This window comes from Chlamydotis macqueenii, chromosome 19, assembly GCF_036417535.1.
Source record: "Chlamydotis macqueenii isolate bChlMac1 chromosome 19, bChlMac1.mat, whole genome shotgun sequence".
Taxonomy (NCBI): Eukaryota; Metazoa; Chordata; class Aves; order Otidiformes; family Otididae; genus Chlamydotis; species Chlamydotis macqueenii.
The window spans coordinates 4,341,728-4,368,150 of NC_141574.1; the positions used below are offsets into that span (position 1 = coordinate 4,341,728).

At 44.5% G+C, this 26,423-nt stretch overlaps 1 protein-coding gene across 2 annotated transcripts in view; it reads right to left on the reverse strand.

Moving 5' to 3' along the window:
• VPS53 (VPS53 subunit of GARP complex) overlaps nucleotides 1-26,423 on the reverse strand; it is a 67,203-nt gene that overhangs the window by 34,306 nt on the left and 6,474 nt on the right. The window contains exons 5-12 of one of the 2 annotated variants that reach the window (XM_086763400.1): nucleotides 13,218-13,304; nucleotides 12,829-12,944; nucleotides 11,568-11,687; nucleotides 5,868-5,946; nucleotides 4,466-4,609; nucleotides 3,236-3,378; nucleotides 2,403-2,544; nucleotides 1,110-1,208 (exon numbers count right to left, since the gene is read on the reverse strand). In XM_086763400.1, coding sequence (XP_086619526.1) covers nucleotides 1,110-1,208; nucleotides 2,403-2,544; nucleotides 3,236-3,378; nucleotides 4,466-4,609; nucleotides 5,868-5,946; nucleotides 11,568-11,687; nucleotides 12,829-12,944; nucleotides 13,218-13,304 — 930 coding nt within the window. Of the gene's footprint in view, nucleotides 1-1,109; nucleotides 1,212-2,402; nucleotides 2,545-3,235; nucleotides 3,379-4,465; nucleotides 4,610-5,867; nucleotides 5,947-11,567; nucleotides 11,688-12,828; nucleotides 12,945-13,217; nucleotides 13,305-26,423 lie in introns of both variants that reach the window. The other variant, XM_086763399.1, reaches the window with a different exon arrangement.

Sequence of the window (26,423 nt, forward strand, 5' to 3'; positions counted from 1 at the left end):
TCTCCCAGCCACTACAGACAGTGGAAATCAAGCTCTTCACAAAAACAAAACAAAACAAAAACACCACATGTGTCTGCCCATGTTCCCAATCTCTTGTCTTCTAGATCACTGGTAAAGCCTGGCCAATACCAACTGTCCAAGCTTTATTTTAATTGAAAGAGCAAAACTTTGCTTGATCATTCTATTTCAGGACTTCTGGTGTGGGCTGAAGGCAGAGGGCTGCCCTGCTCGTGTGAAAATCTGGAGGGGACGCCATGCACCAAACCGTGCTGGCGGAGAGCTACCACCCCACACACTTCCCAGGGGCACAGATCTGAGTAGGTCTGAGGGCCCCGCTCATCCATCAGGATACCAGTTGTAAACGGCCCGTTTACAGGGCTGTAAACTCACCAAACAAGGAGAGGGATCTGCCCCTAGCAACTCACAACTCAACACTTAGAAAATGTCCATCTGGTGAATAAAAAATATGGGGCTTAGAGGCTTTGATACTGGTGCCAATTAAAACCATCGCATTTACTATTCGCTGCTTTAACATTTGCAGAGGTGCTTTTACAAGTGGTTAGGTGTTGCCGGCTCTGCAGACGTAATGGATGAAAAGCACTATAGAGATAAAAAAAAAAGCCCAGAAGCAATATATCAGGAGTGAAAATTTAAAACTGACACTTGAAAGTTCAGTGAGTTGCTTGGTGACTCCAAGCTTAGCTGGCTTGGCTGAAAAGGCCAAATATGAATTGCAACTGCTTGTAGTGGGATCTTCTGGGATCTGAAAACCCAACTATGCTAGTTCATCTTGCTTTGACAGAAATCCTTTAGTTAGTTTTGAGCTGTTGCTGCATGGGCTAGAACAGAATCCAGCTCACTCTCAAGTGGCAGGATTGTCTTCGCATTACTAACTGAAATAAAGATTGCTTTGGTTTCAGTGAAGTGAGCCAGAGCAAACCATGGTTGCACTGGGAGCCTGTATGCTGCACAGAGGATCAAAACTGCGCTAAATTAATTGCTATGAAAACAAATCTTTCAAATCAATGTGATGGGAAAAGCTTAGGCACCACCAGAGATTCTAACACAGAGACTGCCTCACTGACAACCGGAGAACTTCAAAGACTTACTTTGTCCATATCGCTTTTCTCAATCACAATCTCATCTGTTTCTGTCCCAGTTTCATCTTCCAGAAATGGGTTGGTAGAGGGAGGTAACACTTCTGGCTTCTTCTGTTAAAAAAGATAAAGCTCCTTAGAGAACAGTGGGTTGTCCCCTCTGGCACACAGCTGCACCCACGTTTTGCTTTACTAAGCCCTTCAAAGCACTCTATAGAAGTTTGTCATCTCCAAGTACAGGCGGTGCCTCCCCACCAAGGTCAGAGCATACTCCTTCCTACCCCAGGGCTCTCCTCTCCATCGCTCCAACAGCACACTTCATCTTCAGCACCCTCCCTCTCTGTTTTTCTCAGTTAGAACAGCTTCTGTGCCTACCTTCTCTGAAGGGATAACGACCCAGTGAAGCCAATTTAATTAAAGCTGCAAATTTCATATTATATTTGTCAGAAAAATAATGCCATATTCTTGAGAGATCTAAATTCAGCCAGGAGGAAAACCCTACAGGACTTCCCTTTTTAATTACCAGCACCTACTGATCCACAGCAAATTCCAAACAGGTCCAGCAGGCTCACCTCGTAGGCTAAATTACCACATCCAAGAAGGCTTCAAGACACCAGCTGGACAGAGAAGCCAACCGCAAACCAGTGGCTTCTGAGCCACACGTAGACTCTGTGCTCCCAGGGCACTTGGCTGGCAGAGCTTTTGGCTGAGATCTCAGGCAGAAAAAGCACAGAGATGGCCCCAGAGCTGTCACTGAGCTGTTTCTCTTGACTCTGCCTTTAGAAACTACCAAATGAGACACTGGAAAGTGGAAGGTACCAACGCCCCTGCAAGTAAGACTAACCCAACAGACAATGTGGGATTGAAAGTTGGTACCATGCAGTGAACATGTCGTAACTAGAAATGAAGAGGGGACTTTTACTTATAATGTGTCATCGACATGCAGAGAACAAACATTATAATGCAGTCACCACCCATAATGACTTTGTGGTTCTCCACAGCAATGTGGCTTCAGTTGCAAATAGCACACGGCCCAGGAGAACCAGAAAAGTACAAAACCAGTGTATTTTCCTTCTTGTGAGCCCTGCGCCATCCTCTCTACCACGGTCTGCAAGGTCAAGAATCACCTTCCCAACTACAAGTCACTGAGCACAGTCACACTGAACACCCTAACCTGCCAGCGCAAGAATAAGCTGCGCGCAACACTTTCTGCAGTCTCCCATTACCATTGCTATGTGTGAGAGGGGGCTTTTATCTCCCAAAGAAGCTGTGGATTAAAGGGTTGCTCCTTAGAAATCCCCTTACCACTGTCCCATCAGCTAGAGTGCAACCTGAGAAGCGTTTGGCCAGAAGTCCTTCAAAGTTGGTTGTCCTCTGAATCGCAAACAAAAGCAATTTCACCTCAATCTCCTTCGCTCTTGTGCGCATTATCTTAGCAAGCTCTGTCCTGGAAGAGAGAGGAGGAAAAGAGAAAAAAAAACAAATGTGGTTTTCTATAAAGAGAAAGATCTGAAACCTAACACTGTAATTCAGTCTATTCCCTAGAGATACTTCCATCACAAAATTCAAACTAATTCCTAAGATGCTCTCTAATATAAAACTGCTTTACAGATCACATTTCAAACATAATCACAGTTGTTTAGAGCTTTGTGGGTAACAAGACCCCATCTCCTAACACCCCAGCGCACCACTGCAGCCAGGAAAGCCCACAGTATTGGGAAGCACAGTATCTCTGACCGGAGTCCCAGAACAAAGGCAATGGTGCTACTGGGACTCCAGCTGGCACCTTCCTCCAGTCCCTCATCTCTGGCTGGCAAAGAGCACCATCCGAGGCAGTCACACCACAGTCAGCTCACGCTATTTCACCTGGCCTCTAATATTACTGATTTTTACCTCTGTTACACTGAAAACTGATTCCACATCATCTCATTCTCTCAACAGTACATGCAGTTTTAGTGATACTTCTCTGGGTTTTCACTCTTCACTTGCTTTTAATCACAGACAATTCTACACAGGTATTTGAAGATTGCCTTTAAAGTCCTACGGATATACAACCAATTTGGCAAAAGACAAGCCAACCTTCTGTTTTAAGGAAGGTGGCTCTGCTGCGACGCACCGTGAGCTCCCCAGACACTCACCTCGTGACGTGGCAGAACTCCACGGCGATGCGCTCCGTCATGCACCACTCCTGGGGAAACATGCGCCCGTACTTCTCCTCGTAGTCCACCAGCTGCCGCTTTATCCAGGCGTAGCGTCTGTCAATCTTATCCAGCCAGGCCACCTCAACAAGATGGAGAACATCTATTAACAGCAGCAGCTGCTAATATTTAGCCTGACCGCTTAACTGTGCTGCTGTAGTACTGCAGAGCACCTTGGGCTATCGATCAAAGCTAACTTGACCGCTATTAATAATACTCGGAATGCTAACAGCCATTCTTCCAAGTGCTTAAACACATGCCAGACTGAAAACCCTATCTTGTGCGAATTAAGAGAGCAAGTTCTGTTGAAAATGAGGATAACAGTACTCCTAAACCACGTAGGTTCTATTGAAAACTCCATCAAATTCATCTGATTCCACCCTTTTTGTTTCGCAGACAGAGAGGTTAAAGTCAACAGTGGGATGAGAACGCAGGAATTCCTGGATTCTCATGTTCAGCTGGTTTTCACCCCTCCGGACCCACCCAGCAACATTAGCGTTTTCTGGTCAAAAAGTAGAAAGATAAATCCAAAAAACTTTGAACGAAAAATCCTATTTAAAATGAAGCATCTTGGCCTTTTTTTCCTCTTTGTCACAAACTGCCAAAATTTTGAAATTGTTAAAACACATTTTGATCCAAAGTTGGTTTTGTTTTTGTTTTTATTTTTTTCAAATCCAACATGATTAGAACAAATTTTTAAAGAGTTGTTAGCATCAGGACAGGAAGTTCAAAAATTCTCTACAAAGATTAATCCACTTCCTGGAAATCCCTCCCTCGGCTTTTTAGGCATTTGGGGTTTCTTTTGTTTGTCTGGGGGGCGGTGGTGTTGTTTTTCAAAGTTTTTGGGTTTGCAATTTTCAGAGTTTAATTTTTCAACCCTTTACAGGGCAGAAAGTATCTCTAACTTGAATTTATTTATTTACTGCAGGAGGGGAAAGCATTTCCAGTGCTGATCTATGAAACTGAGGTCTAAGGTGGGAGGAAGTCATCCCGGCAGAGAGGACGCTGACTCCCAAACCATCGGCCAGTCCGTATCGCGCCCGCAAGTCACCGCTTCCAAACCCTCGGGTTAGAAACACTTCACCACAGGAATCTGTGGAAACGTGAACTCTGTGAACGCCAGCAGCGCAAAATGTGAAATCCAAATGTGGCCTGCTAAGCTTCCCTTACATCTTGGTTTTCCTGGAAAAGGACCAGATACTCGGAGAGGTGTTGTTTAATAAATTTCTTGATGATTTCCTGTTTGATTCTGGGATCCAGGACATTGGCGACTAGACACGCATCACGTAGGACATTGCTGGGTCCACCAGGCCTCTATCAAAATAAACAGGAACAAATTGTTTCAGGTTAAATAGCTGAACGGGTGATTGTAAGTTGTACTGCATCCAGGTTATCTTGTTTTTATCCTTTCCCATTATTCTTCTCTTTTTGATGCTTCTGCTGTTACTCTTTATTATTACTTAGGCATCTTATTTCTGTTGGATGAAAACTGAGCTCCTTCCGTTTCGCTGGCCGTAAAGCTGTTCTGTAGCTCAACAGCCAGGAAGCTCCCTGCCCCAGAAGAGCAGCCAGCTCCATCTACAGAACAAACCGCTGCCCCATCACCTCTGCTAAGCCTTGCATCATCCCAGATATTCTGAGGAACAGCTAAGAGAAAAGGCTGAGAAGCGGGACAAGTAAAACTGCAAGACCCAATTAACAGGCCCTTTTCTGCAAAACTGAAGGCCAAATTAATGGGGGAAAAAAAAGCAGTCTAGAAATGATCAACTTTTAACACTTAAAGTAGCATCTGCTGGTCTGTATTGGTATACCATGATGTTAGTGGAGGAGACAAAAAATTTAACAGCATTTTAAAAAAAAAAAAAAAAAAAAAAAAGCTGTTTCGAAGCTATGTCACATGGACAGAAATTTGCCCTTCATCAAGGATCTGCACCAAATAGTTTTCTCATTTCTGTACCTGCTAGTTTTATGAAGAATCCAGCAGAGTTGCTATTCTGGAAGACAGAACTAGTGTTTTCTTTGAAATAAATTCAAACTGACACCTGCCCCCCATATTGTTTGCAAACAACTGGATGCATAATTTTGGGGAAGCACATTTGGTGCTTCAGTCCTAGCCCAGATTTGTATCTGAGCTGTCCGAGTAAACCAGAGACAAAGTTGGTGGCAGCATGTCAAAGGACAGCCCATGCTTGGCCTTCCCTAAACACAACACGAACCTTCTGTGGCCAGCAAATAACTGGTAACCCGGGTGAGGTGCCAAGGGAACCCCACTCTGGTCCGTAGGCCAGACATGAATTGCTTGGGGCATTCCTCAACCAGCTTGTAGACCTCACTGTAACAGATGTGCGCAGCGTGACAGAGGAAGGGTGTCATTTCTCTCCCACATTCACTCGACAGAAACAGTGAGAAACATACCTAGCACCCTACAGCTTGGGAGAGTTTCTAAATTAACTCCTGAAACAGAGAGAGATCAAATCTAGATGTAAAACAAGATTAAGACCAACGACAATCACACTGAATAGCTTTCAGCCTTGCTTTTCAATGGGAGGAAGAGGGGAAGTGAGAACTTTACCTTTGTACCTTGGGAAGGAAAGGCTTCCTCGAAGTCAGCCAGGATCTGCTGTCCCAGCTCATTCTGTGCTGCCTTCACCCTGACCAGGACAGAAGAAGCAAAGGTTTTGGTGGGGGTACAACAGCTTGTCTCATTACCTGCAAACATTACGACAAAGTCGACAGAAACGCTAACAGCGACATGAAGGTTTTTAAAGGACAAAAAAAGTATGCTAAAGAGAAAACATTCCCACTAAGGCCTACATGTAAAAACTGGGAGAGCATTTGCTCCCTGAATAACACTGGGATAGCAACTCCAGCTCCACACCATCGATCCCCGAGCTCCAGCAGAACACGTCCTAAATGCTCTCGCCCTGCTGCAATTTAGTATTTCAATAAGGGCCAGTTAGTCAGCTGAGAAATTTCATGCCAATGTGATCAATGTGTCTTTACCTTCATGACTGTTGATCACATTTGATCAAAAGCATGTTTCTAACAGGTAAAAAGCTTCACAACGTCTCAGTCTTCCTCACGAACCCTTCACAGGTCCAGTGTACTTTTAAAAGCATCCATGTGAATACTGTTGGCTGCGGTTTTATCCTATAAATCCTTCACGTCTTAAGAAGTATAAAAGAGCAAAGCTATGAAACGAGTGAAAAAGTTTTGAACAAACCACAATCTTGCTCTTTATTTAGCTGAGAGAATAAAGCTTCCAATTTCCAGAAATAAAAGTCAATACGGCTTAATTGATACTTCTAGGGAAATGGAAATGCCTACACATACTAGAGAGCCAAAACAAACAGCTAGGCACTTATATCCCTCTGCAGCCCTCGAATTCTTCCATCACTTTTTATTACACTGGAAGTGCTTTAAGGTCTAAAGTGATCATTCAGAGCAGTGGATTTTTCCACTGAGATTGATATGTTAGAAGGAGTGTCTACATTTACTTTTGTGAAAATGTTTGTTCAGACTGCAGGGAGAAGAATTTGGATTTTTTTTTTTACCTTTAAGACTCCTCAAACTTATCAAGGAATGATCTGTTTCTTTAATCTTCCCATTTGCAGTCCATTAGCAGAGAAACCCTACGAGACGACCTGACCAAGCTGGAGAATAGGCTGGATTCTTTAACGGTGCCAAATGCAGAAAATTCTAGTTCCTTAAAAGTGACAGTTGAAATATAACTTTATATCTGTGATTTAACTGTATGTATGACCTGTCTTATCCAGCACTTATTTATGGGGATTTTGCTGGAGAAGCTTCCTGCCAGCAATGTCAAACTTAATTCTCGCTTAAGCTCTCCTTCATAGGAATGTTTAAAAACTCCTCTACCCTTCCAGGTACAGATCCCCAGTTACCTTCATAACTGTAAAACAAAAGGGATTCACTAATACATTGAAACAGAAGTGGAAAATTTAACCAGTAAGGAGCAATCCAGCCAAGCAGCCACAAGTACAGGTATGATCCTGCTTGAATTGCACAAGGAAGCACTGGTTAGTAACTCATGGGAGAAAGCTCCACAGAACCAAGCCCTTTGATCTTCGAGAAAGAGAAGGGGGAAAAAAGGAGAGAAAAAAAAAAGATACTAAACATGGATCGAAGAATTAAATATTTTGAATAATCAAGAAAAAAAGAAGTCTCTAGTATTAGGTGCCACAGAAATGAATGAGTTTGTGCAAACAACTGGCAGCGTTAGCCGTGGTTCTTCTTTCCTTCTGACCAGCTAAGGGACCTGCCCATCTGACAACAGCTGCAGCGGAGCGCTGAAATGAGCAGCGGCCAGCTTCCTAAAGACCCAAGAAATTTAAAAGAGGCACTGCCGAGCAGTAAAAAGCCTTGTCCGTGGGCTTTGCTGGTTTAGGCTCCGAATCAGAAAAGTACTTGAGGACAGTCTTAACGGGGATTCTCATATCCTTAAATTAAGAAACTTGCAGGAATGCCTTGCTGAATGGGCATGTTAAAATTATATTTAAAAAAAAAAAAATCTGCCCTGCTTAAAAATCTCTCAAAAGCAAACAGGTAAAATTTGTTTTAGCCTTTTTTTTTTCTTCTTCATATTCTGTGAGATAGGGATAGGGCAGAGACATCAAAGTGGCCAAAGTATGTGTGAGCAACGACAGGAGCCTCACTGCCCTCCCAGTAACCACCACTTTATGTAAGCACAAACAGACACGCACAATTCTTTATTTCCACCAGCGTGCACCCAGAAACACAAAAACCTTTACGCCTTCTCTTCACAGAGCAATCTCTTCAGGCAGAGAACCCAGGAAAGCACTTGGCTTCAGCCACTAGAGATTTCTGCTCCCCGAGGAAAGCCGTGAGCCTTTCAATAATTCAGAACAATCTTCACGCGATGGAGACTGCAGCGATAAAAGCCTCGACCCCAGGGCTGGCTTCACCCGCACTCACGGCTGAAGGACCGTTTCTGCAGAGGCATGACCGTGTACGTTTAACCACTTGCAAAAAGCGAATAACCCACTAAGCTCAGCAACCCCGGGCACTCCCAGCTGCTAACAGATTTTGGATCTCTTCTGAGCTCAGTTTGATAAGGATTTCGTTCCCTGCCTAGTTTCCCCCCGGCAGCAGGCTGGGGTACCACAGCAGCAATCCCGGCATGCTGCAGCAGGGAATTGTCTTTTCCTGGGGTGGCTAGCGTGTGTCAAAACCTTTGGTTACACGAGTATTAGTGATTTTTTTTTTTTACTTTTGGTTTATTATTAGCGGCTTTTGTTCTCTATTTCTCCTGCCTTCAAAAAAAATAAAAGCAAGAAAACCCACTGTTATGTTTCAAATGACATTAAATTACTAGAAACCACAATTCTTTTAGCCAAAGCTACCAGAAATCTTAAACTACGCCTGGCAGCCTGCTGAGATAAAAAGAGGCTGAGCTAGCCTGTTTTTCTGTGGCAAATTTATAATCGTCTTTCTCCTGAATACTTTCCAGGCTTTTTTCCACTATCTGCCAGGCTTTCCTGATCACTTTCATGGGTGGGTTTGTGACCACTAATTGTACGCTCTCTCCACAGACAGAAATCAGAAGAGGACTGAGAGATAACAAAATATTCCTATTTACTACAACAAACAACTCCCAATGCACCATGTAAGAGGCGGTTTAGGAACACACTTAGGTAAATATTTCAATTTGGATGTGAGCTATGACATTTTTGCATCAATACTCAACAGGATCAGCACAAGAAGCCAATTAAGAGAGTTCAGTGCAGGTTTCCAGTGGGATTTTGTTTGGTTATTTTCACAGGGACAGAACAGGTGGAAAGCAACACCAGAAACACATCATTAGTTTTCACAGCATCTAGGAGCAGGAACCTAAACCGAACACCCCATGACAAAGAGCACATCCAACACCACCAAACAGGCACTTTTCCTTCCCATGGTTTCCCATTCATATTTGGCTTCACTCCATTCAGGCCAAGAAAGAGAGGCTCTTTATTAAAGAAAGCAGCAGAATCTGCTCGTTTAGCAGTGGATATAATAGACTTATTGTACATAACAGACTTCGGTTGCTGTCACAGGTCTGTGCCAACATCTACTAAAGCATTTCTTGCCTTTGCAAACATCCTAAAGGCTCCACTTGTACCATTAAACCAAATTCATGAGATATCAATCCCCAGCAATTTCACAGTCTAAAAACAGCACTGCGAGAAGCCAGGCAAACTTCCTTTGGTGTTTCATGAATAACAAAAGTCTTTCCAAGCAAAGAGAGAGAAAAGTCAACTCTAAACTGGTCCCCAATACATACACGCGCAGTCACACTCCAAAGCAGATATTACTGTGCCGTAGACCTCCCTGTAGTAATTTGCTGCCTGGATGTCAAAGCAGTAAAGAGATCCCAGCAACACCCTGGGTGCAGCTCTCCTTTCGCCCCACAAGCAGCCGCCTGTATCGCTACCAGATGGTGCAACTCTCCCTGTGTAAACACTGGAAGAAAAACCCTGCGGAGGCAATTCTAAAAATAGGAGGAACAGACTTTCGTGAGCTTTTCAGATCCTTATCTTGAAGGCAGAATAAAACAAAAGTTTTCCTCCGTGTCCTTGCCAGTCTCTCTGGCGCGACTCGAAACTACCGTGCCTTTTAGCAGCAGCATGAGTTGTTTTCTATAATTATCGGCAACTACAAAAGTATTAAATAATCATCCATCAGAAAGGGAAAACCAGCCAGAACTCTGGACCAAGGCTTAGATTATCTTTGGCCTTAAAATGGTCAGTGACACCACCAGGTTTCTGCTTAAGGGAGCACTGGGAGAAAATGAAGCAAGCTATCTTTCTGAGCATGAGGTTGGGATACACAACAGCCTAAATCCAGAAAACCACTGACATATGTTTACGTTTCCTTGATGTTCATTTAAGCAAATGGTTATGGTCAAATGCTTTGTTAAAACAAGGCTCCATCTCTCTCTAGATTTAGGGGGGATTTTTCTTTTGCTTCCTTTCATGGGTTCCATCTGGGTTTTCTGGAAGAGGTATCCATACCATAAAGAAAGTCCAACAGATTTACATAAAAATACTACAAACAAATCATTCAAACACTGTTTCCATCACTAAACAGCACAGGCGGCCAGCTGCTGTCGTAGCAAAGGGAGTCACCAAAAAAAAAAAAAAAAAAATTACTGTGCCTGGAATGCTCCTTCAAGCATCTCTTTAATGAATAGTCATCTTGGGCATCAAGAGGATGGTGGTGAGAGATTTACAGATTTCAAACAGAAAAGAAACGTTATCAGATGTGGCTTTATCCTTAAGAAGGTTCAACCCTAACATTAACAGGCTGGTTTCACCTCTGCGCTGTGCTCAGCACTGCGACAGGCTGTTAAGCAAACATCGTATGTGTGATGTGAGAGAAATAAAGCCTGCTGTAAAGCAGGAAGAGTAGGTTCTGGACAAGGACAGTCCAGAACTAGGACAAGGTGTTCCCTTGATACCCAGCTGTCAGGTCCCAAATGAAGCCAAGACCCTACGAGATCCGGTGGTTTAGTCACCATTGAGTCTTCACCTGCTACTGCTGAGAATGGTGGGCACTTGCTGTTGGAGCTACACCAAAACTCACCAAATTTCAACTCCACGCTAGAAAATCAAGACTACACAAGCTCAGCAAAAGCCTTCAGAGCAGTCAGGTGCACGTGACTTTGGGAAGATTTGCTATAAGCCTCAAATCTCACCAGAACCGGGCAATGGGAGCAGAGTTTGGCAGAAGAAACTCAAGGTGCTCAGAATAACCGAGTTTAGCAAATGCACAAAAAGAAATCCTGTCTGCCCAAACCCTTGAGCAGCTATGCAGTTTGACAGCAATTTCGGGGCAGAAAGGAGCCCCAAGCACCACCGTGTTAATGCACATGTTTCTGCTTCGTGCCAGGCTGCTGACCTGTACCACTGAGGCTGAGAAAGCAGGAGAAAGCGTCACCTCAGGGTTCACCACAAACACGTGCACAGGAAAATTACATCAAGCAATTCGCACTTCCACAAATTATTCCAGGTAAGTAAATTAAAAGCCAGTTAATGAGAATTACATCCATACTGATTACTGTTATTTAACAGAATAGGCTGCTCAAAATTTAAGCAAACTGTGAGCAATTTTAACCTGTTTGTTTTGGCTGGAACAGAGCTCAAAGGACCATGTCCAGCCTTTACATCCTTGAGAAACTGATTATGCCTAATGCATTTTCTAACATTCCTTCCCCGCAGGCATGCAAGGGCTCAGGGTTTGATCATTTTACCTTTCAGAAAGCTGTCGAATCTGAGGAATCCCCATGTATTTGTTGAAGTGCTCTAACACATTCACGACACCTTGGAGAAGGTTGGCCACCTCCCCATATTGCCTCCTCCTGGTCATAGCCCTGTGGAGGAAATTAAAGATTTACAAAGGCAGGTTCAACGAAAACCCTGGGTGGCAGTTCCACAGGTTACCTCATCCCCACTGGGTCATGCCGGTCCCTACCGACATTTATTTTTCTAAAATACACAACTCTTCATTAACATTCCAATGCAGCATTAAAATTTCACTTAACTGATGCTAAAATAAACCAATCCGGCACACATCTAACAATGCTTCAAAAAACATAAATGTCAAAAGCAACACTTGGCAAAGAACATGTAAACTACTGAATGCATCCGCTTCCCAGTATGGGTCCGGAGGCAGTAAACATTATTTCAGTATAATGATCTGAGTGAAGCCATTCGTCATCACACACAAAGCGTGAGTTAAAGCTTCACAGGGAAGAGAACCATTACGCTGAAAAGCTATTAGCCTTGACTTTTCTGTTAATAACTTTCACAGGGAACTGACAGAAAAAAAAAAAAAAAATCAAGTTTATTTATTTTTAGTTCATCCTTTAGGATCATTCCAATCGAGACAGCAGCCTAAGTAAAATTTAATTCTGAGCACTTAACCCAGTGTTCGTGCAGAATTCGCTACAATCCAAGAACAGGCTGTGCCTGGGTCACGCAGCTTCACAGATGCAGTATGTAAAAACACTGGATTCCCCTAGCCTGTGTGTTCCTCAAGCACATTAAAAAACCCACAAAGGATTACTAGAAACATCTAACCCCACTTTATACACAGTTCAACTGTAAGGCTTCTTTGAACTCATTCTCAGAAGAAGAGTAGACCTTTCCGAAAGAGAGGTCTCATTCCAGTTTAAGACATGAGACTGATAAAAATTCCCCCAAATCCCTGAAGAGCACATCTCTAACGAGGATACCTAATTGCACAGACTGTCTTACTCATTAATGAAGCCAGACTCATTCCTTATCACCAAGGATCAACACAGCAATTCAAGCAATCGATGCTGCAAACCCTTAAATACAGCAACACAGGTTGCAGGTCACTCAGAGAAGCACAGAAAGGATCTGCCAGCAAAAAATCAGGACTGCAGCCTCCAGAAAAACAAGCAGCGGTTACAGACCTATTCAGAGCACTGCACCAAACTTAAAAACCCAGAGTGGTGTCAAAGTACCACTAAAAATTCAGATACTTACTCTAGGGAATCCACGCCCCCCGCCAGCATGTGCAGGTGATTGAGGGTGGTGATGGAGGTGGTCAGATGACGCTTGGCGTGATCGAGCTGCTTGATATCTCGTGTGATTTCTTTAACCTAGTGAACAAAAAAGCAGGAGTCTGGTTAAACATCAAGCCACAGCAACAAAATTTTTAAGGAGATAAGAAGGGCTCTCTCCTCCCTTCAGGACTACAAGCATGTTGGCTCGACAGCCGTGTTAGCAAACGGAGAAGGGTACAGGTTCAACACACGCTGGACAGCAAATTACCAACCAGTCAAAGACAAAAGTGTTCCTTTCTTAATGAGAACTGGAAGCAAAAGCCAGTGTCCCCGCTCCCTTTCAAAGGCTAGAGAGAAACTGCTACTCACCATTTGTTCAGATTTTTCAGCCTTGTCTTTAATATCCTTAATTTTACCAAAGAGCTGTTGAATGGCTTTCTGGGCTTCTTCCAGGGCCTGGAAAAGAAACAAGGTCAGAGTGGAAAGAAAACCTGCATTCAGCTTTCACCTTCTAAGAAATACACAGTTCCTCCTCACAGCCCCTCCTCACAGCCCCCTGGGCTGGGGCAGTGGAGGGGAGCTGTTCTCTTTCAAAGAAAACACCGTCAGCACATCAAAAGTCGGTGTACTGCGTTGGGATATTTAACTAGAGTGGACCAGGGTTCCAGTATCCATTTCACAGTAATGCCCTGGCAAAATCTGATTGAGATATTCTATGAAAGCACCGCTGTAACAAGAACTATGAATAGGTTTAAGGTTACTGCAATAAATTTCAACGCACTAAGTGTGGAAAAATATGTAAACTTACTCCTGATTGATACGTATTTAGAGCAGGAAAAGGAAACCTCCACAAAACCTCTACACTCATCATTAATTCTACATAAAAAATATACGTTGCATATAGGACACTGAGTGCTTGCCTAAACTCCCCACTGAATTAAGAAGATCCTATCCTGTTGGAAAATGGGAAATGGACCTTGCCTGGATTTTGTGCTACTTCACTGCAAGCTGCTGAGGGCATCTGGTCGCCTTTATACAACCGTGGTGCATCCTGACCTCACACAACCAGTGCGAACTACACGTGGATTCCACGAGTGAAGCCACATGTCCAAAATCACATGTCCCAAATCTGACTTCTGAAGCAATTCAACAAGTTTTGCCTTCCCAGTCTGATAACATTTCCAGCTCCAGCTCCACTTTGTTTCCCGCTGTTAAGTGGGCTTCTCTCCCTCTGTTTTTATATCCAGTCCCATGACCAAGGTTACAGCGCAAGCTACAACCTTCTTCAGCAAATAAATTTAACACATCTTCATTTGGAAATGTATGAGCAAGCTATCTGCCAGGAGCTTTTGCTGGAACATAGCTGCGTTATAATAAAAGTATAAAAGCTGGAAACGTTTTATAATGCGTTTTCCAGAGGGGGGAAAAAAAGTCTCCTCTGAACTATCTTCCGAATCAAGTGAAAGTTAACACTTTATCTCTTAGTGTCACACAGCTATCACATAGCGTGTTCAATCGGGGAAATGAACACAAATGTGCTGCAGGGACAGCGGTATCAGAAACCACCACCACCACCACCACCCACCTTCTCCCTGGGCTCCAGCTCAGCCACCTCTTAGAATAAAGTTTTCTCTCCCCTTCCATTTAAAGGCATGTGGAGAAAACGCAAACCAAAGAACCAAAGAATGCTCCTTTCAACATATTTAACTACAGCCTCTGTACTCACTCCCAGACCACGGCTGCAGCACATTACCCAAGCGGGCTATTAAGCAAGCAGTAACCGTCCTGCATATGCTGAGATTTGGATAGGTCTGTAAAGAAAAAAAGTCAACCCAAAATTCTTCACAGATGCCAACTGCTATGTTTCCCTTTGCTTCAGCACTAATGTTAAATGTAATTCCTCTGCATGATCCCAGGGAAGTCAGAGCTGTTGAATTCACCAGAAGAAGAGACGAGGATTTAGCCAGCCGACAAAAAGATTCTCTGAAAAGAGATGTTATCCTCCTTCACATTCAAAGCCAAGGCAATCTCACAAAACTTACTCAATCGTTGGATCATCTCAAATGAACTTAGGATCTCACGCACGCAGAACCACTGGGAGGCAAGGTACAGAGGATCAGCCGTGAGGAGCCCGGAGAGGTCCGGCACACCACGCAGCACCACCACGGAGCAATGCAGACAAGCAGCAGGACCACCCCAAACTCCCAAACTAGCCGTACGCTTCTTAGACGTCTCCAATCCCACTCCCCTCTCCTAGGACTGATTTTTCAGATGCAGACTTGGACAATAGCCACAGCAGCTCTCCTTAGCAAACTTCCAGACCTCCAGCCATCCACCATAATCCTTTTGCTTGCAGGTGGCATCTCTAACCTGCTCTCCAAGGAAGAAAGCAAGCATTGCTATTTTAAGCACCGATATGCAGCTCAAAGCCATTTGTTCGACAGCCTTCAGCAACCAAGTTCTGAGTAAACAATACCGTGAGCGAGGATTTCCTTCCCAGGTCTTACAGGTTTTTCATTAAAATCCCTATCCACAAAGAGAAAACCGTCTTACCCGTTTGCCTCATGAGACAGAATATAATCTACTATACACAGGGACCTTTTCCAAAGTTACTGCCCGTAATTCATCCTCAGATAACGGCCCAGGGATTTCTAGCTGCCCACATATCAGCAGTTTCTCTTTTGCTCACTGTTAAGAAACCACACTCAGTCTACTTCTCTACCAGGTCACAGTGCTATTTATTAATATTGTGACAAAAACCAGCAGAGACTATTACAGGAAACTGGTTTACACCTGAAGAACATGTTCCTGCGGCGCACCGCTCTGCACTCGGAGGAAACCAGTGCACGTAGTGATGGGCAAACTCCCCACCTGAAAACTGCCCCCGCAACACCGACCAAAGTAAAATGGGATTCTGTTCTCGTACACTTAAACCTGCCAAAAATAAGGTGAACGGGTGTCATCACCTGGTCCTGACACTTGTAGCTTTTACCTCCTTACAGACTCTGGAAAAACACAAACGAGACAACATGTGCTCTGCCTGCTCTGATGAATTAAAGAATGGCGGTCTCCTGCTGCTGTGAAAAATAACACGGCTGGGACGTGGGGGAGAGACTGAACAGCAGCTGCCGCTCTGTTCAAGTTCCGTACTGCATCTTAGCGAAGGGGTTACGTTTCCATAACTGTTAAAAAAAAAAAAAATAAAAAGCAAATACACAGAGAACTCAACAGCAAGCTTAACAGACTTGAGCAAGTCAGAATTACTCATAAACCCTCGTTTCACTTCTTAAAACTTGCTTCCAAATACCTACTTAGCCATTATGGCTTAAATCTTCAGCTGCTTTTATAAAAAAAGAGCTGCACACTCCTTATTTGAGTCAGAATACACTAATTCATCGACATGCTTCATTTTCATATAATTTACACTTACAGATGAAAATAGTTCTTCAAACATAGATAAGATTTGCTTAAGTCAGGAGGGGACTGTCAGGTAGATCCGCTGGGAAGTTCAGAACCAAATTAGATGTGTTACTTCTTGCAAAAAGCCTACAATTAAACTGTCTTATGATCCTTTTTAAAGAAACCAATGAAACCTTTGTGGTCACAACAGTCCACGTGCAGCATCTGAAACTAAAATACTGCACGTAGAGGAAGGAACTACAGAATAGCAACCAATAACGGAGAAAGCCTTCACCTCCCTGCCCGCTGCAAAGAGAGTACGGCAAAGAGCAAAACCAAGGAAATACAAACTTAATTTTAAGAAAACACCTCATATTTGACAAATGGTGTTCATTATTAAGGGATAATAAACCAACATCTAGGCCCTGAAAGCAGTCTAATTGTTCAAGGTGTAATATAGAAGTTTATCTAACGATTATTCTTTCACCTGTAAAATGGGAGAGGGGAAACCACAGCCACGTCAAAGACCATGCTGTATGCATTTCCCTTCACACCCTGCTCCTGTTAAGACAGTGAATCGTGAATTTTAAAAGCATTTTCTTACTGCTTTTGTTATTTTATTAATAGTCAATTCATTTTGGACAGAAATTCTAGAACCAAAACAATATAAAGAGACTAGGAATTGCTGTTACTCCAGCATAACTGGCTTACACGACGAACGACATCCAGTGCTCTTACATCTGTGCCTTGACGCAGGGTTCACCTTGCATCACTGATTTATTGGTTTCCTCACCAGTGCTACTGGGAAACATGTAAATGTACACACCCCCAAACAGCGTACAAAAGTTAAGTTACTGTGTTTCCTTTCCTACACCAGGAGTTCATTTCAGGGGCAGAGGACCACAAATAAATAAAGAGACTGGATACATAATCTGTTGTGGTTATGTGAAACAAGGATGTTGAAATTAAGGTTGCGAGGTACTAGAAAAACACCATATGACTCTCATCAACAGCTGAGCCTGCAAGCTACAATTAACCCATCAGCATTATTTATTAAACTTTATGCAACCTCTGAGGTCCCTGAACGCCAGGCACCGGCTGAGAAACACGGCACGGACAGGGCTCGGCTGCCCGAGAGAGGCAGAGCCATCGGGGTCAGCAGTGCCTGAATCACAGCCGTGGCTTCTTGGAGGCTTTTTCCGTAACGTTTGTCCCCAGCTGCTGTGACAACAGTAAATTTAGCAAAGAGGACAGGACCAGTGACAGACCCTAGATGGAGTGCTCAATACAGGATGGGCTTCGGCCACGTACCACTTTCCTCCTTCTCCGGTGTAGCGTGTCTGATCCTCTGCCCCCGCGCAAGTTTACGCAGCAGAGGAAGCTCTCCTGCTTTTGTGTTAACAGCAGAGATGAAATGCAGGAGATCGAGAAGCCACAGGTGGGATTTGGAAGACCTGACTCCATAGCACAGCCAGAACCCAGGTAAGCTGGGCAGTGAGCTACACGAGCTTTCATCAAATTCTCCAAAGCCAGAGGGAAAAACATAGCACTTGAATCAGCTACAGATCTTCAATCTTCCTCACCTTGAGATGCAACAGGAAAAGAGCCCAAACACACCAGTACAAAACAATAGGGAGCAAAGTTAAACCACGAACAACTAAGAAAAAGACTGCCTAAAAACCAGCTTTACTTGGTATTACTCCAAACAACTTCTACAGTCAGCCTGCACATCATCCTTTGTGTCACCTTTGCACATGAGATCTTCCAAGCAGCAAAATGAGGAAAGAAAACAACCGAAGTGAGATGTGTGACAAGACCACATCCAATTCATTCGATTTTGAACTGATGTGTTCTTTAAAGGGTTATGTTCCAGTGCTTCACAGTACCATAACTGACATTAACACACCCAAAAGCAGCATCAGCAACAATACTCAAGCCAAAAATCCAGTTCAGTGGATCCCAGTCGGTCTCTCCGAATCCCCACAGCCGCTGCAGATGGACACAGCCTCCTCCTTCCTCCCCAGCCCAGGGACAGAGCTGTCACCGCTCCCATCAGGCAGCGCCGTCTCGTTAGTGGGTGTGTGGATTTCTAAATACCTCTTCATTCATCCTGTCAGGAATCTTGTGCAAGCAAATACTGGAGCACTAGGAAATGCGCAAACAGGAATCGAGAGGCCCGCATGTTCCTACAAAACATCGCTTAACTGGGGAAAAAGGGAATTTTCAAAGTAAGTTTGCTTGCTTAGGAAACTCTGAGCCCAGGGACTAATTGAATTAACACTGTTCTGCCCCCAGTAATGATTAAAATACCTCGACAGCTTCCATATGCTCACTGGTGTTGTGCTAGAAACGTGCTACTTTTATTTGATTCCAGCCAATATACATTTCAATTGGATGTTATTACTCACATCAGAAAGCTGCCCTCTGCAAAGTATTTTATGGACACTTGACACATCTGCCAAACTCACAGCATCCAAATGTATTTTTAATGTTACAAATTGGGCTGTGGTCAGGATGCTGAGAATTTAACGCTCCTGGATCGGTCCCCGCTCTCGGACACAGAAATGCTTCTTTCATTTGCTGCCACGCTTACAACCCAGATCAATGAAAATCTAGACCGTGACTAAAAATAAGTTCCCATCCCCAATTCTCCAAGGAGCCTCAACTGCAGAGATTTCAAAGAAACCCCTGCACACTGTGACCAGCCTAATGATTTCTGCCGCTAAAGCCTCACACAAATGAGTCCCTCCAGATTGAGAAAGGGTGGAAACACACTTTGATTCTCAGCCTGATTTCATTTTAGAGAAAACCCTTAAGTTTTACAGCTAGGGATAAACCTCTGCAGCTGAAGCCAAGAGGGCTTGTCCCTCAGAGCAGGATGACATTGCATCACAGCCATGCCAGCTCGTTTCATCAAGCAGACAAACCTGAAAGGCTTCTCACACTTGGTTTTGATTTTAGCAGAGTTCTACCGTAGGAATTCATCAAATTCCACATAACTGCTACGATTGTCACTAAAGAATGGAGTCTTCTGTCATCAGCTCCAGTCCTAACCACTAAGGCAGCACAGGACACTTCAAATCAACAAAGCAGATTACGTCCAACGCTGCACCAAGCTGAAAATTGCTGCTATTGCCCCTGCACTTAACCCCCCCAAATCAGGCTTAGAAATGAAACCCCACGTTCTGAATAGCTGCACAAACGCTGACAGACACAGGGGGTGAAGCAAGAGGCGATTTCCAGGTTGTGCTGGCTGAAACCTTGCACTTCAACTCCTGTGCTAGTCCAACACCCTTCTCCGCTGTCATTTTTTATGGCATCACCCAGCCCTGCACACGGAGCCCGCACCACAAAGAAAAGCGGTGGTGTGCTGTGAGCGACAGTGGTTTTAGTGGTCTTGCTCTGGTGAGTAATTTTACACGGGTTTTACAATCATGCATGTAACCTGCACAGAGCGACGCGGCCGTTTAAACGTTAATTGTGTGAGTTGCACAACCCTCTAGCTTCATCACGCTCAGACCTCAGGGAGGGTTGCTACAGCTTCATCACGCAGCTCAGTGCTGGCAGGTGAATGGCCACAGCCTTCCCCTACACCCAGCTCAACACGTCAAACACTTATCACCCAGGAAAAACTCTGCCATGCAAACCCTTATTATTTCCTTTATTGCTCCTCTTTACCTCAGAACAGCAAAGCTGTGAGTCTCTGCCCTCCACATCATTTCTGTCCACGCGCTGACTGCAGTTGTTCACTGCACCTCCCCATTCCCGCGACACCCCTCGCCTTGCAGGGCCTCTCCTCCAGCGCCAAATCACCAAATAACCCACGGCCCTCGGCTGCCGGAGGCAGTGATGCACACTCGCTCCTTAGCTCACCCTCCGCTCCAGCACCGAGCCGCCTGTTTTGTTCGATCGGGAGCACTGCACGCTGAATTTCCCTAGGAAATCTGAAAACAACCGATGGATTTCAGTTATTTGTCTGGTGATGAGTTTGCACACTGCAGGCAGTATTTCGGTCACATTTGCAATATCAGAGCCACGCTTGACTTACGTGGGGGGCAAGTTTAGCAGCCACTCGAGTTGCATCAGATTTTGCAAGATGAATTTGTGTCCAGGTTGAGACCTTAAAGGCAAAATACAGGTGGAGGGAACGGACAACCACACCATTAACTCTACAAGTGAGGATTTCTAAGTGGAAATGCTGACAGTTCACCTGCCGTAAGCACAGAAGCAGCACAGCTGGAATAAACATTACCATGCACCGAAAATGTGAGACAACAAAAAAAAAAAAAAGAAAGGAAGGAAAAAAAAAAAATTAGATCCACAGTAAGAAAAAGAGCTCCTGCCTGTTGTCAGGATTTCTATTTTCAGGCTGGGCTCCTCGCTTTGTTGGCATCAAACCCAGAGAGCGCTGGCTGTGGAACAGCCTAGTCTTATTTTGCAACTTGCACTGCCTTCAACCCCACCAGCAAGAGAGCATGCCTTTTGCCAGCACAAAACGCGAGCCTGTTTCCAGCCTCGGGCGGCAGGACAGCGACAGGGTGCGTCCGCCGCCTCTCCACGCAGAAGCGCAAGGCAAGGTCGAGCTCGGACCTGCTTCTGCCCTGAACCAGGCTTTGCAGCAGATGGCAGAAGTCACGCCTGACCTCTTCGTACAGCTGCAGGTGCCAGTCTTCGTGGCCAGTAGCCAGAAGGATAATAAACAGCACTATTTCATCCTGGCATGCCATTCACCTGAAACCCTTCTCAATAAACATGTTCTAGGCTAGAAAAAGCTCACCGTGTCTCTTAGATGGGAAGGACGTTGTCCAACTGTCAGAATTCACTAGGGGAATGACTCTAAATGAAACTCACTTTTGATTCGTTTTGGCAGCTCAACTTCTGTTTATTATTCATTGGTTACAAAAGAATATTCTGGGACTTTAACTACTCAACTGGAGTCTTACAGATCCTGTGGCATGACTTTTTTTTTTTTTTTTTAAATATATATAAAATTACACAGTTTAAGACACACTACTTAACCCTCGTCCATTCACATACTGAAATCTAACACTGGTCTGTTCATATTTCAGAACAATGACCCATTCATCACAAAAACAGGAGATAAAGCTTAGCCATGCAGGAGAGAATGAACATAATTGAAAGCTGGTGCCTACAACATCAAGGACTGTGACACAAAAAAAAGACCCTAAATATTTTATAGACTTAGACTTAATTAGTTATTAAGATTTTCCTCGTCTGCTCTAAGGGCTCAGGCAGGGGCAGTCGACGCTGTCCCAGGAGCAGAGGCACATCAGCGCCAACCACGTGAGCCGAACCCAGGCACTGCAGCCAAGGAAGCAGTGCACAATTTGATGTCTGGAAGTGAGCGTATATTTAAATAAATACAATTTTAAAATCAAATGAAAGCACCTGTGGTAGGAGATGTGAAAGCACTGACTGCCTTGGTTTAGCATGAAACACAACCTGCAGTCAAAAAAGCCACCTCCACACAAACAGGTGGAGGTAAGAGGAGAGGCTGGAGCAACAGCGCTGCTTATTAAGCATGTTTATGCAAACAGGGCACAAAACCTCCTCCCTGCCTGCCAGGCTGACACCGCCTGTAACCCAGCACTCGCAGCGCTGAGGAGAGGACAAGCCACTGGCTCCAGTGACACCATCTGCCAGCTGCCCCGTAACTCAGGACACCGCTAGCTGAGCGGGCACTCCAGCAGCCGGGACGACCCCATCAGCAGGGGAGCACCGTACTCCCCAATGCCCTCCTCTCTGCCACATCCAGCACCTGCAACGTTCTCTTCTGCTCATCGTCCATCTTCATCTCTCTCTTCCCCCCTGTATTGATTCTGCAAAGCAATTCCTGATCTCTATTTATAGGAGGGGAGAAAAAAAAAAAAAAAAAAAAGTATTTCACATACTTCCATCTACGACCTTGTCCAACCCAATAAGCTGTGGGCATTTTTCCGTGCCAGACACATCCTCCTCCTTCCACAGGCTTACACACTGCCAGGCACTGCAGCACACAGCACAGGGCAGCGCAGGGCAGGGAGTCTGAGCCTCCCCACAGCTGCAGTGCCCAGATGTTTATTTTTACATGCAAGGAGAAAGGCCAGCGTTGATTACCAAAGGACGGGATGGCTAATTGAACCGTGTGCTGCTGTGCTGGGTTCAGGCTGGGCAGCAAGCATACAGTTCTGTTCTTTAACCACAGCAACTGCCATCTCTTTTCTTGCACTGCTGTAGTCATGAAAAAAAGAAAAAAAAAAAAAGTATATTACTGTTCTCACGGAGCAAAGCAAAGAAGCGGGAGCCAAGCAAAGCAATCCAAGTTATCAACCAGTATCTTCAGCTGTGAGAAATATGTAAGGCTTTTCCCAGCCCAGAACACATCCATTTTCTCTTCTAATTAACACTTAATTTGGTTCTAGCACTAATTGAGCCAGATCCTAATACAGTAAGAGACACGAAGGGATAAAGTAAGCTTTTATTTAAAACAGAGTCTTTACTCATTTAACTTCAGTCATTTGCGTTATGCATGCGTGCCCAGAGCAGGAAGGGAAAGACACACCAGATATAACAGAAAGAAATAATTTTTTAAAAAATTCAAATTATAAACCACTAATCCATTGTGGATCTTTGGATTCCTTTGGAATTCTTGACTCTTTCCAAAATAGATGTCCTATGAAGCTGCCTCAGCTTTACTGACCCGGGCACCCACATCCTGGCTGCACAGATACCACCAAGGGTTAAACTGGACTGAAAATGCAGAGGCTACTTGATTACAAGGACAAAAGTCTGATAGGTGAAGCACCCTCAGCCAACCAACCAGTAAAGGCATGTCAGCAACTGTCAAAAAAATTACAGCCAGCTCATGCAGAAGGTTTAGCAATAAACACAACTAAAGAGTGACAAATAAAACTGTACAGAGTGTGTTAAACGGTCAGTGGAAAAATCTATGGGAACTTTTTATACTACACCCCAGGGCAGAGAGGAAATTATGCCACAACCGGACTGCAGCTCTTAGCAAGGTCAGCCCAGACTCCAGCTCAGCAGCAGCTCTGAGAAAAACTTTGCAGAGGGAAAAAAAAAAAAAATTGGATAGCGCTGGCTCCCCAGAAAGTGCAGGCGCAGCTTGAGCCGCCTATCGTTACAACTGAACCACAGCAGCTCCTGCATTCCCAGCCTCTCCCAAGGCATCCAAAATAGCCCAAGTCTGGGACTCCCAAGGAAAATTTTGTTACGCCCTGCAGAGGAATGTTCCACCCACAACTGTTGTTTCCTCCCATAAAAGGATCATTAGTGAGACAATTTCTGAAGTTCATGATATTGTCTACAGATTTTACTGAAATAACGCACCAGGAAGGGGAAGCCAAATGAGCCAGACTATTTTAAGGCTTTTGCATTTGGAGGAAATTCTAGGGCAAAATTTCAAAAAGGCAGATGCTTTGAACTGGGAAACGTTACACTTTGTGGAGAAGGGAGCATTCCTGTCTTCAGAGCAGTTTAAATAACTCTTTTGGGGCCACATCTATTTGATCGACTTTCTGTTCAGATTTAGAATCTGCTTTTTCAAACACCCAAATGCTATTTTATAGGAACATGTGTATGTGATCAAGACTCTTTGGGAAACAGTTTAAAAGTTAAAGACTGACTATAAAAAGCTACTCCTGCATCCTTTTCCTAGCTACAAGTCATCTCAAAGACCTGCTCAATCATCTCAGCACCCAGGTGGAGGACACAGCTGTTATCCCCATCATTACCACGGCCACACCGCCAGCCAGACAGGACAGGAGACTCCAGCACAGCGAGGACAGTGGCTGGATCTGCCGTTAGGATTTTGAACTTGCTGCCCCTAAGGTCTCCTTTTCTTTAAGGAGCACGGAGAGCACACTTCCATAGCTGTGTACTGCATATCCCCCACTGGGCCCGACTGGGATTTAGACTGCTCTAACTGGGAAAATATCACGCAGCACTATGTAAACACACCTCCACTGGCAGCACTCCCTCACCATCAATGATCAGCAAAATGCTACCCTGATCTCAAAAGCAAGGCTGGGCTCCCCTCTCCTGGACGGCTGCGAAGATGCAGCTCTCAACAAGGCTCAGTACAGCACTGCTCCTCCAGACGGGAGGGAAAGCTGCTTTGCTGGGCTCAGCTGGTAAAGAGAAAGCAAGACACCTTTCATTTGTCTTCTAGGTATCACTTGTCTGCAAACATACTGCCAAAAAAAAAAAAAAAAAAAAAATTACACAGTTTGATGGCGGGTCCCAGGCTGCACCGATTTGGGCAGTGCTTGGAGCAACAGCCTACGCGAGATTACTAACCCCTTGTTGGGCAATCAAAGCTGACAGGAGATGGAAAGGCCAAAGCTGAACCTCCTGAATCAGCTCCTGCACCCACGGCACACAGCACTCCCTCGCCTGCAAGGGCAGCGGCGGCGGCAGCGGCTCACCTGCACAGCTCAGCCTCCCCGCGCAAACCCAAGGCTCAGCTGACACCGGCAAGCGCTCAGCAGGGAACCCCCTCCCGCCTTGCCCTCACTTAAACAAGAGCTTTTTTTTCTTCTACTACTGCATCTGAGGTTTATGTTTCCTTTGGAAGGAAGTCAGAAATGGAAAGGATGTTTATGAAAACTATTATTTACTCTGCAGACAAGAATAGCTCCTCTAGCTCTGACACCACACACGCAGGCAAATGCTGATTACAGTTTGCATCAGGAATTGTTAGGAGAGAATACAACCGAAGAAAAAAGGCTTTCGTAAAACACCTTCCAGGTCCAATCCTGCAATAAATACACAGGATCCTGAGCTGAAATTCAAGCAGCTACAGCATCAGAGTTCATATGCATTTTTATTTACAGGATGCACTTTCAAGGACGCGACAGATTGCATCGTTCCTCTTGGGTGTCAGTGTCTCAAGGGATGGAAATATGTCAAAAGACAGGAACGGTGTTTTCAAAAGCTTGTCTGCTGCACGTACTGCATACTACAGGCTACAGACACCTTGTATGGTAAGAAAGCGTTACAAGTGGGAGAAAGTATCTGAATAAACTTTATCATTAAACTTTGTATTAAACTTTGTTTCAAACCTATTGCAAAAGCCAGTTGCCAACTGTTTCTTTATTAACCAAGCGTGGTTTGCCGTTGTGGTTAGTGTGACAAAATCCAATAAAGATCTTCAGCCTGGGCTTCCTAACGGAGACGTTCACAAGATGACGCTATCTATCCACATGTATGCTTCAATCAAATTCTGCAGGGAAATATTGGTCTTGAGGATACAAATATCCTACACATTTAATAGGAACAGACAATCAGGAGAAACCTAATTTTATTGTGGGATCAAACTACTACCAGAAAAGGTATATAAGAAAAAAAGCCCCTTGCAGTAGCACCAACTCCCTTCCTAGCAGAGCACTGGCTTTGCTCTCAGTTTTTCCAAAACAATTTCCTACCACATATCGGAAAATTAAAACCTTCCTCTCCAAGTGGGAGAGACCAGGCGTCGTGCTCTACAAAAACTTAACATTTCTCAGTGTCCTTGGTTCCACTGAGAAAATGCCGGTAGAACAAAGGCATTCTTCACACAGGAACAAGCGGCTGAAGGTGAAAAGCAAGGTTTTCACCCCCACAATTGAGTACCAACAGGGCGGCCACGTGAAAAAGGCTGCCTTACTCCCCCGGCTAGCACACACGATACGCTACTCGGAGACAGCAGAGCAGGGGTTGACAGGAACAGCAAACGTTTCTTGTAGGTTCCCTCTGTTTGGTTCTGGGGAGGCAAATATAAAATTTCACCTCAAACTAAAATGCAACTCGAGCATTCCCTAGCACTGTAAGATGACCTCTTCTGCCGCAGGTCCCTCCGATCAGCTAACACGCAAAGCCTGAGCTTGCCGACGCTCCTCTACTGCTTTAAACTTCAAGAGTCAGCCCAGTTCTGCTGCTCTGACAGCCTGGTTCCAGCAGTTCACATATGAAATGCAAACACAAGTGGGAAATGGTGGACTTGGTTTAGAAATGCAGAAAGAAAATGCTCACAGCATTTCAGATTCAAACAGTTTTTCTTCCCAGAGAACAAACACTTTCAATAATTGAATGGTTTCAGTATTTGTTAGGATCTCAAAGTAAGAAAGAACTGTTAGGCTTCTGGGAAAGTGCCTGGCCTTAGCCCACGCAGTCCCT